Source organism: Triturus cristatus, chromosome 8 (genome assembly GCF_964204655.1).
Source record: "Triturus cristatus chromosome 8, aTriCri1.1, whole genome shotgun sequence".
Lineage (NCBI taxonomy): Eukaryota > Metazoa > Chordata > Amphibia > Caudata > Salamandridae > Triturus > Triturus cristatus.
Genome location: NC_140591.1, coordinates 1,327,273,433 through 1,327,287,257, shown reverse-complemented (window position 1 = coordinate 1,327,287,257; position 13,825 = coordinate 1,327,273,433). Strand labels below are relative to the sequence as shown.

The 13,825-nt window shown below is 42.4% G+C and overlaps 1 protein-coding gene across 3 annotated transcripts in view; it reads right to left on the bottom strand.

The window, feature by feature from the left end:
* The window catches only part of USP25 (ubiquitin specific peptidase 25), a 439,609-nt gene that overhangs the window by 272,767 nt on the left and 153,017 nt on the right, over positions 1 to 13,825 (bottom strand). For all 3 annotated transcript variants that reach the window (XM_085623051.1, XM_085623052.1, XM_085623053.1), the window contains exon 7: positions 7,090 to 7,227. In XM_085623051.1, the coding sequence (XP_085479177.1) occupies positions 7,090 to 7,227 (138 nt within the window). The remainder of the gene's footprint in view (positions 1 to 7,089; positions 7,228 to 13,825) is intronic.

Sequence of the window (13,825 nt, the reverse complement as noted above, 5' to 3'; positions counted from 1 at the left end):
ATATTAACTCATAGAGATCATTTCACTTAACCACAACTGTAACAGATCTAATATGCTCCACATGTCCATAGCAGTCTTGTGTGCATTTTGGAGTGAACGTAAGAGGAAACTATTCCTGCGGTGTACTCCTATGTCCTCTTTCTAAAGTGAAAGAATCGTGGTGTGCCACCTACATAATATTGCTAAACTAGCACTAAAAATTGGATACAGATGCTCCAAGCACAGTGTAGGAGCAAATACATTTGTAACATTATACAGAAATGTAACTTAGGCCGAAAACAGATTCAAACAATGTAGAAGTATCACAGTTGTTATTGTAGCTGAACTATGATCCTAGCTATTTACAAGCATTCTTAGCTCGATTGTAGAGGATCTATAGAGCTTCACAAATTAGACGTGTGAGGGGAGTGGGTACGGGGAGGGAGGGACAATAGTTCTGTTTAGACACTTCACAGTTCAAGATGAATCAGCCCGATAATCAAAGAGGAAGAACATCTACAGCACAAACATAAAAATATAATATTCCTGTTTTGCAGTTTTCTTCCATCAAAAAAACCTACTAACTTTAAGCTTTAGAGCAGTACGATGCTTGGTGTAAAGCGCTATACCACCTCGTCTGGGGTAATACATGCTTTATAAATGCAATTGTAATACAACATGAATTAATACCATAACACTCAGCGGTTGAGTAGTCGATTGTGGTTCGTATAGGCTTCATAATAATTCCCTTTTACTGCTTGACCCTTCTACACTAGTACAAGAAAAAAACGCTAAGGGTCATCTTCATTGCCCAGTACTGTACCAGTCCACACCAGAAATAAACCACCCATCACCAAATGAATAGGCATAGTAGAAAGGACCAGTTTTAGGGCGGTGTGACTGGTGAAGCAGCAACGGTCGCTGACCTCGGTGGGGCAAGGGGGGCAGGGGTTGTTCTGTGTTTAAAATAACTTTAGGGTTTAAAAGCATGTGCTGCAGAGTTCCTTGGGTGTCCAGCAGTTTTCAGGTAACAATAAAAATGTCAAGATTACTTTGGTGATTATCTCTCGTGGAAGAAAGAGATCAGATATTGATCTAGTGGCAATTTTGACTCATCATAAAGTAGTGCAGCGGGTTAATGTGCCTGCTGCAAAGAACTTGTACCATGCAGATCACAGAACTGAGTGCAAGTAAACTATGAGTAGTGCTGCAGCCAGCCCTGGGCATGAAATAATTCAAGAGATCTGTCACATGCCACTAGCTAATTTAAATTTAGTCGACCACTACAGGTGGCAACAAATTACATACTACAATAGCTTCTCAACTTCCCACAATGACAATCAGATATGAATGATATTAAAGTCCATTTCAGCAGAACTCATCACAATTTTTCCCTTTAACCTATGCCTCGTCTGGACCATAAAATTGAAACAAAATACCTCTGAGTGAAAAACCAAGTGCACTAACCAGCTAAGTGGACTATAAACATAAGAAATACATAAAGGGACATGCAGAGCTGCAAGTTTACTGAAGACTGAGCACCTCTCGCTCACACTTCTTCATCCATCACACTGCTAAGTGCTGCGTCACATACCACGATAACCCCACCTAGATGGTCATCGTACACAACATGGGAAAACTTGGGATACAGGATCAAGACAAAGACAACAAACTCCCAACCAAACTCCCTACACAGTGTAGCGTAGTACCCATGTAGGTAAGCGCTTCAACGCCCTACATAGCGCTACAAAAATGTTGCAGCACAAAATAATTTTATGTTCACAATTGAAACAAACATGAGCGCGAGGTATGTCAACTGACCAAGCAGGCCTACCTTCTGCCACCTACCATCACAACACCGCTCCTGTATTATGAACACATTTATTAACTTCCCATTTACTAATGTAAGTGATCTACTTCTGCTTCCCGTAAAACCAACAGTGCATTAAAGGCACAGGGCTGTAATCGATAGCTCTTTGCACCCTTTCACAAAATACTCAAGAATCAATATGTTCTGGAATGAAGCCACAAAGGAACTGTGTAAAAGGATAATCATATTAAAGGATGCAAGATCAAGTAAGGTCATGGAGATTTAAAGTAGGCAGAACGACAAGGCATTATTGACTAGGAGGAATAACTTGTATCATTGGAATTTCGAGACGCTATAAGACATTTAGGGCCTCATCAGCATGTCTGCCGGAAAGCTTTCCGACCAACATCCTTAGTTTGACTTCCGACCGCCGTGTTATTATTATGACGGTCGGAAGTCAAACAGGCCTGTCATTCCAGCTGGGTTCTGACGGGTTCAATCGGAAACCACAACATAATCCCTTACGGATGGCGTTTCCGCTGTCGGAATTGTGAGGTCGGTTTTGGACAGGCTTTTCACGTCGGTCTTTCCGACATGAAAAAGCCAGTCGGAAAGCGACTTTGGGGGAACCCTAGCAGGGTTCCTATGCCTCTGCGGGGTGCCTGCCACGCAGTGTAGGTATTTACAGGAACTCCCTTTTCTCTACGGGAACTTCTGCTGCTGCCGGTTTCCAAATGTTGCACAAGCTTCCATACGGAAATGGGAGTTTGCAACCACACCATGTGCGGTCACATTGTAATAGTGTGCTCGGAACCACCGACCTACGGTCTGTCGGTTCCCACACTGAAACGGTGTCGGGCAGACTCAAGTCCGCCAGATATCTTAATTGGGGCCACTATAATTCATAAAAGACTTGCTTCTGGCAATGCTAGAAGCATGGGTTATAAGGAAATATCGTATACATGTCTTGCAAGTACGCTTGGGAGGCCAATCATGCCTGTATCCCAACCAAGGAACAGGAGAGAGTAAATGTTAAAACTTAGTGATTCTTAATGAATTCCCTTCCCCACTTGCTTAGATAACATTATGAAGTTATTTAACTTAAATAGATCAATACATTTATTGATTATATTCATGATCCTGGACTATATACTAGAAGTTGAAGTGTTTAGTAAATTTTACCTTCTAAGAAAATTAAGTTTTAAAAAATATTTTGAAGAACAAAAAGCCTGTAGATTTTCAAATACACTTGGTCAAGAAAAAGGGCCCAGAGCTCAACAGGGGCTGGTGGTAGAACCAAGTTGCAGATAAGGTCAGTGAAGTAAATAATAAAGTTGCTATTTTTCCCATACACCCCTAAACACACAGGCCTGATAACCTAGAGAGGGACTTCTGCCATGAAAACGACCTACTGTTCAATATAAATAAGATCAAAAATGGTGGTGTCTAGCAGACCCAGCGGAACCCTTTGTTGCACTCTAGATGCAAGTGAAGGCATGCTAGAGTGAAAACTCAACAGAGCACAGTGAAAATAAAGTGCACCTTCTTGCAACTCTCGCTAAGGAAGCTGTATATCAATGCAGTCCAACAGCTGGCTCTATATTAATGGTGCTGAAAGCAAACATTTCTCCACTGGTCTCATCTAATCTCCGATACTCAGTATTTTTGGAGCTTAAATGAGCACAATGTTGGACAAAGTCTTAGGCAAATGCCTCAAGTTAATTTTTTAATCTTCAAATGATCTGACCACCAACTCATCTGAGATTGGAGTTTATGAATGGCCTATATTTTAGACATCTTGTTATTGAATTATTTATTAATAATAGTTTAAGACTACACCAGACCTCTCAAGTATCCCTTCAATATATCTAAGGGCAGAAAAAGAAAAGACACAAAGCCCGCAGTCATTATGGTCTAATTAGTATAAGGGGATTATAGACTGACTAGGAATTAATGTCATATAGGAGCACAGGGTCTCACAAGATCAATTTAAAAAAGTGATTAAAAATAAGAGTACTCTCCTCCTAAGTGGCTATCTCCAGTTCTAATACAGTATAAAGGGTCCAATCCACCCAGATTACATATTCCTAGCTGGTCCCTCAACGTTATCAGACTGATTCACTGAAACACCAAATTTGTTGTAAATTCACTCAAGAGGATTTGCTCTTACTCCTTATAGCTGATTAAAAGCCCAAATTGAAGTGTCATTGTTGTAGGTTGTGCGGTTCCAAAGATGAATCTATACCTCATCACATTTGCACCTAGCCTAAATTACTTTGCAAAAATCTTGAGACTCTTTCCATACAAACTGCAGAACCAGCTATTTACAATTGAATACCTGCTACAAACAGAACACTTACATGTAAGGTAACAAAATGTGTTGATTCATTTGTGTTAAAATTGCAGTCTACAGAGAATGGCACTCAGCCGTTTTAGCACAAATGGTCAATCACCCTTAACCCCTTCGGTGCCACGCCCTTTCCCCCTCCTGTGCCGGGCGTTTCCCACGCGGGTGGGTTTCATGACGAGATAGTCTCGTCATGGGCACAGCGCGACCGTGCTCCATGACGAGACTATCTCGTCATGGGCACAGAAGAGGTTAATTCTTACCGTACTTTGGTACAAGTTATTTGCTCATCCATAGGTTGGGCCATTGGGCTCCATTAACTTTCATTTTAGGTTGTTGACAAGGCTGCCTGGGCTCATGACGAGTGAATGTTCAACCAGGTCATGCCCTTATTTTCCTTTATCCTATGAAAACTGCCGATTGTTTTTTCATTGTATTCATTTTATTTAAATCTGACAATTTACTAGCCTGGCGCTAATTTGAAAGGCTCAATGGTGTAGGACAAGTCATCCTGGAGACCCAGAGGTTTAGGAGAGTAGCTTAGTCAAAATGGGATAACGACTCTTAAATGTATATCTAAAGGGTCGATGACCAGAATCTTGAGGTGGAAAATCAATGTTGTTGATAATTACCAATCTATCTTATGTTATGTTGGCTGCCCCTTCCCCAAGTTATTTTCCCCTCCTCAGATCAGAAGTGCCGGGTAGTGAAGACACGCACAACATGTCCTCACATTCCTCAGACTCCCCTTAAAAGATCCAAGTATCCAGACACTCAATCCAACACCGGGTGGTGTTCTCTATCCTCCTCCCACTCCATCTAAATATGAAAAGAAATAACTGGCATTCGACTTAACTTGCGGCTTTATCAGACCCTCATTACACTCCTCCATCATATATAAAAAAAAAACACCCACTGGGTACTGTCACTATCCATGTCCAACATGGGCAGTGAAACCCCACCAAACAAAACAAATCTGTAGTAATGCCACCCTTCCCCTCTACCTCCCGACCCAACACTATCTGAAGCTGCGGACTACGCTTTCAAAGAGAGCTGGACAGCAGACAGCAGCAGTGCAAACCCACAAGTGATAGAACTGTCGGTGAGACAAGAGCATTGCCCACCATCCACCACATTTCTCAGGTGTACAGAACCCAGGAGGATATGGTGGATTAGCATCCCCACATCGCCTGTAGGAAGCCTAGTTTTCCTCCAGGGCAGAGAAAACCAGGGTTTCAAAACCTATATTTCCCATACAACCGTAGATCAATATAAGGACACAAGCTCACCACTTCAATAAATACTCTATCCCCTGATCCAAGATTGGTGCTACATAAATCTTTTACTAAAATAAACCATCTCTATCTAAAACAATTGGGTAGGAACTTTTGAAGCAACCAAGCAGCTAAATGTTATTAAGCTCATCAGATGGACTGCCTTCACAGGATCTTTGTCATCTCAGTCCAGAAAAAACTATTACCATACTTACATTAAAGGCAGGAACCACTGTACCAGGTCTATAGATGCACTTATGTATTGAAATTTTATCTCCACGCTTGGATTGCATGAATTGAATCGGTTATGTTGAATTTAGGCTACTTAATGACCATTCGCAAGCATAGTAGGTGCCACCAATATAAAGAACATACATTAGAAATAAGCCCTTGCTAAAATATAACAGGGGTACTAGCTTTGGGCAGCATTAAAACTGGAAAATGGTCATGTTCTTTGTATTGCACTTCCTCTAAAGTGCAGAGTATAAATGGCAAGGACCCTAGCAAAGCTTGTACTGAAGACGTGTTGGCAAAGAAACACTGAAGAGCTCACTTTGCAATCGCTTTCATTGTTGTTAAAGAGTTATAACACCACATACTTCACAATTCTACAATACTAGGTGCTACTAGACATTGAAATACCTCCAACAACACGTACTCCAATACCAGCTACACTAAAACCTTTGCTCTGTCAAAAAAAGATACTGACTTGGAAGTAGTATTGACAGGAGCATGACTTTGAAGAGTGCAAGACTCCCATCGAAACCTCATTCAAAAACGACTAGGAAAACTATTATAGTACGACCCTTTCTGAAAGCATAAATGAATTTTACTCAGACCACAAATAACTTAACTGAGCAGATGCAGAATGCCGCTGCTAGGCTTTTGCTGAACAACTCCAGGCAGGAATCTATATCAGGACATTTGAAGTCTTTACACTGGCTCCCTGTACATCAGTGTATCCTTTTTAAATGTCTTCTTTTTGCCTTTAGGGCATTTGAAAACAAAGGTCCCTTCTATACGAGAAATAGAATTTAGAATGACCATCCTTCAAGGTCTCCAAGAACATATAATCAGTTGTTGCTGGTGGCACCCACTGTACGTCATGCTTGTTGGAGGGGCGTCTTTTTTTGCCCCCCAAACTCTAGAACGCTCTCCCATTTAATATCTGTGCCTCCCCTAGCGAATTTTCATTTGGAAAAACTACTGTCATTTTGTTTGTTGCAGGCATATTAACAGTTATGAACAGCTTTCCCACTCATGTGTTCAGTCAGCAGCGCCGGGACGTCTGTTAGACAGCTGGGCGCATTGAAAATGGCTTAGTATTTATTCATTCATTCAGGTGCACCAATTTAAAAAGAGTTCAGATGAAGCATGTAGGTCTTTAAGCAGACCTTCAACATTCTAGTTCTCAATTTTTATATATTCAGAGATCAAAAAAACGAGTTTCATCCCATCCCACTTATATTATTAATCTTAAGACATACATGTTATAAGTAGAAGTGAAAGTGATTTTGGTCTGCCCTTGCGTCTCATAACATAGAAAAATAAAGATCATAGTTTGTTCCCCACTTTTCCAGAAAGGAATTATAAAAAGCCATTAGGACAAAACAATATTGAGCCTTTATTAGGGGCTTTATAAAATGCACAAATCTTGAATGCATCCTGTAGATTCTTACCTGCTGAGAATCATTAGACTTGAAAGCATCTTTCAGTATGTCCACAGCTCTTGACGGATCAACGTATTTTCTTTTTGAACCAACCAGAAGTGAAAATAGATATCTCAACTCACGCATAAAAGGCAAATTCCTATGCTCCTGGGTTTCGAAAAGAAAAGACACTGTTTAATGAATTTATTACACGACATTATTGAATTTGGAAAATTGACACGATCAGTTTCACTCCTGCATGGTATAAATTGAATACCCACTAAACACCTAAAAAGCCAACCAGGAGGTGCACTTCTGCTGCATATATACATAGACTGCAGTCCACTCAATACCACAATCCGAACACAAATTATTTTCCTAAAGAAAAAACAATTAACAGATGGTACACACCTGGGTTGGGGGGGGGAGGTGTCAATTTATTCAGATATTTGTCATGCTATTATTTATGCATTTTCAACCTCTTTGAGATTATCATCAAACCATACTAAATATTTGGGAGTGGTCAAAAGCAGAGGGCATAGATTTAATCAAAAATAGTTCCACTGTACTACCTCCATAATTCATTTGCCCTTCCTAACAGCAGACCCAGAATCATAAAAGCACTGGCTCCTAAGTTCTGTTGAGTTCTCGGCAGATCACATGATTATCATTTTGGAATACCGCTTTATTTTTTTTTAAAGTTCCATGAAATCTCACAAAGGGGGAGGAAGGTTAGAAATGCTGCTTGGAAAATAATACTAATGGACAAGGAGCACAAGGACATAGAGCAGGACAAGGGATGGCCAGTCCGGCAACAGAAGAAGAATGACCATGCATTGCGTCTGAATCATGGATCCACAACTGTGCACTTTCCAATTAATAGGATGCACCTCCTGAGCAGGGATGACTGCCCATCTGCAGCACATGCAGACCCAGTTACACACCGGGACGACCAAGGTACATAAATTGCTTGGGCTCAGCAAGTATTATCCCACAGACATGCAAGTCTTTTGCAGGAACATGTGAATTCCAGTTCCTCTCTTACATTAAGCAATCTGAGCAGGATAGATAGTGCCTCACTTCATTTGGGGAGCCAAATACCAATAAAGTAAATAGAGTGAGTTAACTAGTACCTCCAAGTGAAATTCTCAAAAAGACATTCTTGGAAAGCACCCATACCAAAAAATCCCCCATCTAGATTTACAACTGGAACGCCTAAATATCAAGATAAGACACTATCTAGATGATTTACAACTATGTCTTATTCTTAGCTTCACTGTAGGGGATAGCATGAAAATAAACAGTAGCATTAGAGACAGTGGTTGGGAGTACAATCCCCAGAAGAGCAATTTAAAAAAAAAAAAGTAGGTAAAGGATCTAGGTCATCTTTGTAGAGAAAACAAACAAAAGATCATCCTGGGAGTTGCAGTCTTGTTCACTGGCCAAAGACTTACCAAAAGAAGACCTTGCAATGAAAAAATGGAGCCAGGTGATGTGGAGAAATTTGACCACCCTATTCTATTGACTTTGTTACATTTTCAATACAACTAAAATCCACAGGTGTCACATTAAAAATGAATAAGTAGGACTTTATTGGTATCTCCATATTATGCAGGGCACCACTCTTAAATCCTTTCAGAGGCTGCAATCTGATTTTGATCTTCACAAATCGCAGTTTCATCGCTATTTGCAACTCCGCCGTGCCCGGACCTCCCTGATCCGGCAGCTGGAGGCTTTACCAGAGTTCCATAAGTTGGAGGGTCGCTTATTGATGGGGGATATTGGGGCTCACAAAATCCGACAAATTTACCAGACACTCATCACACATACTAAGACCACTCTCCACAAAACCCGGGAGGCATGGGCCGCCGACCTGCTGACTCTTACAGACGACGATTGGGCCGTGGCTCTGGACAGTCCTCGATATGCAGCAGTGTCTACCAGATACAGACTAATCCAGTTCAAATACTTCCATAGTTAAGAAAGTACATTTTTTATCATGCTTGATTAATTAAAACCATTGCATAAATTAATATATTTAAAATAAGATATCTAGCTCTTATGCAATAAAAGGCACTATTAAAAGACCCAAAATTTTTTCCAACAATAAATAAATAGAAAAAAAAGTAATTAAGGGTTGGACTCAAGTTGTTAAAACCTTCTGTTCCATGATCTCATAAGTCTGTAAAGGTTGATCCAGACAGTGTCTATTCTGATGAAAATGTAGCCAGTATGGACGAGTTTTTCAATCTTTTTGCAGTTATATCAAAAACAGCATTACCGCCTGTCTGCAGGTCTTAACTCCATGCTGCCTGAACATTGGTTTTTAGCCAGGTTATCCTTATATCTTTTAGGTTGCTGCAGATGCATATAACGTGGATAACGTCCTCTATGCCACGGCCACAAACGACAAAGCTGGTCGCCACCACTTCTCTTCCAAGGAGGTAGGAAATGATCGAAAGGCCCGACCCCCATGCGGAGTTTTAGGTATTTTTCCTTGGTGGTGATTTTTATTTCCTTTTTCAAGTAAGGTTGGGGTTTAAGTGCGTTGTGCGTGTTCAGTACCACCCAGCCGTGAACTCGTTTGGCTAATGCTTTTTTATCCTCTATGAGAGATATTAGACGAGTTACCTTTGTTACAGCTTGTTTAAAAACGGAATGATTCATTGAAATATTCCAAAGGTCTGTCAGACCTAAAAGTTTGATGGATTCTTGCAGATACTCTCTGTCTGGCGATTTTTCGGGGCGAGACAGTTCCGTCCAGAGTTGGTTGTTCAGGGATCCTTCCTCATCTCCTTCAAATTTTATACCAGCATTTCACATATGCTCCCCTTCTTTCCCTTTTTTCTATTGTCTGTTTTTTGGAGCCTAAACTCCAACGGTATTTGGGCTGGGGAAGCATATCGGGAGAGTTGGACTATCACTCGATATGAATTAGTTATTATATTGTCAAGGATTGTTGCATCTTTCCCTTTTATCGATTCGCTCTCATATGATATTGTGGGCTGTAGTTTAGCTCACAGGACCCTTAACAGAGGGTCGAGCGTCCGGTCCACCAGCAACTTCGTCAGGTCCGGCAGCAACTTCTTCAATGGTTTTATGGCTAGGTAAGTCATTACCCCCTTTCTCCGCATAGATGCCATCTGTGGTTTGAACGAGTTGTTTAGGTTTAGTATTAACTCCAGGTATTTGTAGCTTGCTGCTTGGTCTAAACAATGACCGTCCAGGAACCAATTAGGGTGTTTTATTAAAGTTTATTTTTAATGCATTCCGTTGTGAAAAACTGACTAAGTCGCATTCAGGCGATGCTGGAGTCCGATAGGGGTCCGGCTTATGAAAACTAGATAATCGGCGTATAACAAGTTTGACAATGTCGTATTTCCTAGTTTTGGTGCATCGTCTGTACATCTATCCAGTTCCCCCAGGAGATCAGCTAAGAAAAGGTTAAAAAGCAATGGGGCTAGGACGCATCCTTGTTTCAGCCCTTTTGAGGTGGATATTTTTTTGATGTATGTACCAGCACCTAGCTTTATCCTGACCCATGTATTAGTATGCAGATTCCTGAGTTGGACTAAGGGGGGTATCCCCCAGCCGTCCAGTGTTTTCCAGAGTTTTATTCGGTCGACGTGGTCGAACGTAGCTGTAAAGTCTATGAAGCAGAGAAACAGGTGGTATGTTTCTCTGCGTCCATGAGCAAGGTCAACGCCATAATGTTTGTTATTGTATCTTGTCCTTGCCGGAATCCTGTTTGCGTTGGCGAAGTTATGTGATTCTCAGAAGCCCAAGTGGCTAGGTCGTTTAAGATGAACCCTGCGGTATATTTAGCCCCGATGTCTATGAGGGCTATCAGGCGGTAGTTTTTCGGCGCGGACCTCTCGCCTTGTTTGTAGATTGGGCTTATGATTGAGCCTCTCCATGAATCAGGAATTGTGGACGTTCTGGATGTGTGTTTAAAAACTGGTGCTAATGTGTTGCTCCAAAATTCCGGGTCATATTTGAACAGTATTAGCGGAATGCCGTTGGGGCCGGGAGCTCCTGCCTGTCTACCCCTTGCTATTTGTTTCTATATTTGTGGTACTACAGGGCTGTTATGCTCCTCCCTTGTTCCGAGTGAACGGTTTTGTGCTGATGTTGGTTCCGTCTCCTGTTACTGTTGGATTGTCACTGCGCAGTCTTTCCTCTGAAAGGGATGGGCTATGGTATGTTACTTTCTGTGCAGGCCTGCTGGTGCTTTCAATTCCCAAGAGAGCGTTGGGGCTGCTTTTTGCTATGCTTCATTAAAATGGTTAAAAAGAAAATCTACCCAGGCTGCTTCGTAATGTGGGAATTTATGTCGAGATGGTTTGACCATTGTGGTCTGTTAACAGATTGCCAAAACTCAGTGCTATTTTTCGGTTTTGCATCATAAAGAAGTTTAGCCCAAAGTTCATTGTTCTTAGTTCTTTTGCTGCCCCATCTTCTTCGCTTAAAAAGAACCTTCAATTTGTAGAGGGAGTGCTGCAAACTCTGGTTTACCGGTGATTTTCGGAGTTGCCTTAGGGTATGATTTATAGTTTGTTTCAGGTTTTTTTAGACTGGGCTCCTTGCCTTCGTCATTCGCAGAACTGTTCTGTTACTCTGTTTCGGACAGGTTTTGGTTGTAATTTTATTGCCAAGAGACATGGCAAATTGTTCCCAGCTTTCCAGTGGCTGAATTATACTGTCCTGTGCTTGATTGAGTAGTTCTTTGGCAGTAGTTGATACTGCTTCTATATTTATTGAATTACACCTTAATCAGTTGAGGTTTGTTGTTTCTGCAGAAACGATGGTTTTGTCGGCCTCCAATAATAAAATTGAGTTTGCTTTAAGTTACAGTTCTTGTGGCATATGGTCACTAAATTCATTATTGCCTATTTGGAAAAAGGCTATTTTGTAGAACAAAGTTAAAGTGGCAAATGTAAAATCTAAATGAGAGGTATGTGGGTGCTGGAGGATTGTCCCCCTTAAGACTACCATTTACTGCTCTCAAGTTTAGATGCTCTAGTTCTGGAAAAAGGTAATTCGAGCATCTCGCTGGTTTGGCTTTTTTTGAGGGACCTTGAGTCGGAATTCCCCATGCACCTGTAAGATCTTGTGTAGAGTCTTCGTCCTGGTCACGTCCTAGGAGGTGCATATTAAAATCTCCAGCCAAGATGATGTTGTCTGTGTCCTCTTCTTCCATTACTCTTTACTTCATTGATCAGCTCCTTGGCTACCTTTAATTTGTGTTTTGGGGTTGTTCTGCTTGGGTTTTCGGATCAGATAGAACCCGCTCATCAGAGCCTCACTGACCCAGCCAGAACGTTACCCCCTCCCTAGGGCCTATTTACAATAGTGCAACCACATATCTACCTCCTAAGGACAGGGAATTCCTACTATACATACCAAGACCTCTTATAATCGGCGGCCTCGCGATCCCATACGGATCCAGACCTCTCTGCCCATACGACAGTATCACAAGTGGCGGCCTCGCGATCCCATACGAATCCAGACCTCTCTACCCAGACGGCAGTCTCAGCACAATCGGCGGCCTCGCGATCCCATACGAATCCAGACCTCTCTACCCAGACGGCAGTATCACAAGTGGCGGCCTCGCGATCCCATACGAATCCAGACCTCTCTGCCCATACGACAGTATCACAAGTGGCGGCCTCGCGATCCCATACGAATCCAGACCTCTCTACCCAGACGGCAGTATCACAAGTGGCGGCCTCGCGATCCCATACGGATCCCGACCTCTCTGCCCATACGACAGTATCACAAGTGGCGGCCTCGCGATCCCATACGAATCCAGACCTCTCTACCCAGACGGCAGTCTCAGCACAATCGGCGGCCTCGCGATCCCATACGAATCCAGACCTCTCTACCCAGACGGCAGTATCACAAGTGGCGGCCTCGCGATCCCATACGAATCCAGACCTCTCTGCCCATACGACAGTATCACAAGTGGCGGCCTCGCGATCCCATACGAATCCAGACCTCTCTACCCAGACGGCAGTATCACAAGTGGCGGCCTCGCGATCCCATACGAATTCAGACCTCTCTGCCCATACGACAGTATCACAAGTGGCGGCCTCGCGATCCCATACGAATCCAGACCTCTCTACCTAGACGGCAGTCTCAGCACAATCGGCGGCCTCGCGATCCCATACGAATCCAGACCTCTCTGCCCATACGACAGTATCACAAGTGGCGGCCTCGCGATCCTATACGAATCCAGACCTCTCTACCTAGACGGCAGTCTCATACGACAGTTCATCCTATGATCACCATAACATACAAAAAGGGAATCAGTCTCACTATTCATCAGATCACACAAGGATTGCCAGTTCGAGCATAGCCTGTTCTCAGGTTCGAGGGGCTCCTCTTTCCCTTATTCAGTTACCACTTACCTGATCAGGGTTAACATCTGTTCATGTAGCCGCAGCTGACTAGAAGAATAGGCTACCCTCTCATACAAGAACACGCAGCACATGTTGGTTCACTACAAACTGGGTACTTTATTACTCATTACATACACAATCACATAACATTACGATATAACACATAACCTGCAAAGAAAAGTGAAGGATTAAGTTGTACACTCTAATAAGAAAGGGTCGACATCACCTTAGTAGTATGTAGCCTGCACTCAGTGGTCATCTAGGTTCCCTTCTCGTCTGTGCCTCGGCTCGCCTGGAAGTCACACCTCCGCAGTCACGGATACATGTCTGCACCACTATGCGCTGTTCTCTTCACCCTTCTCCGA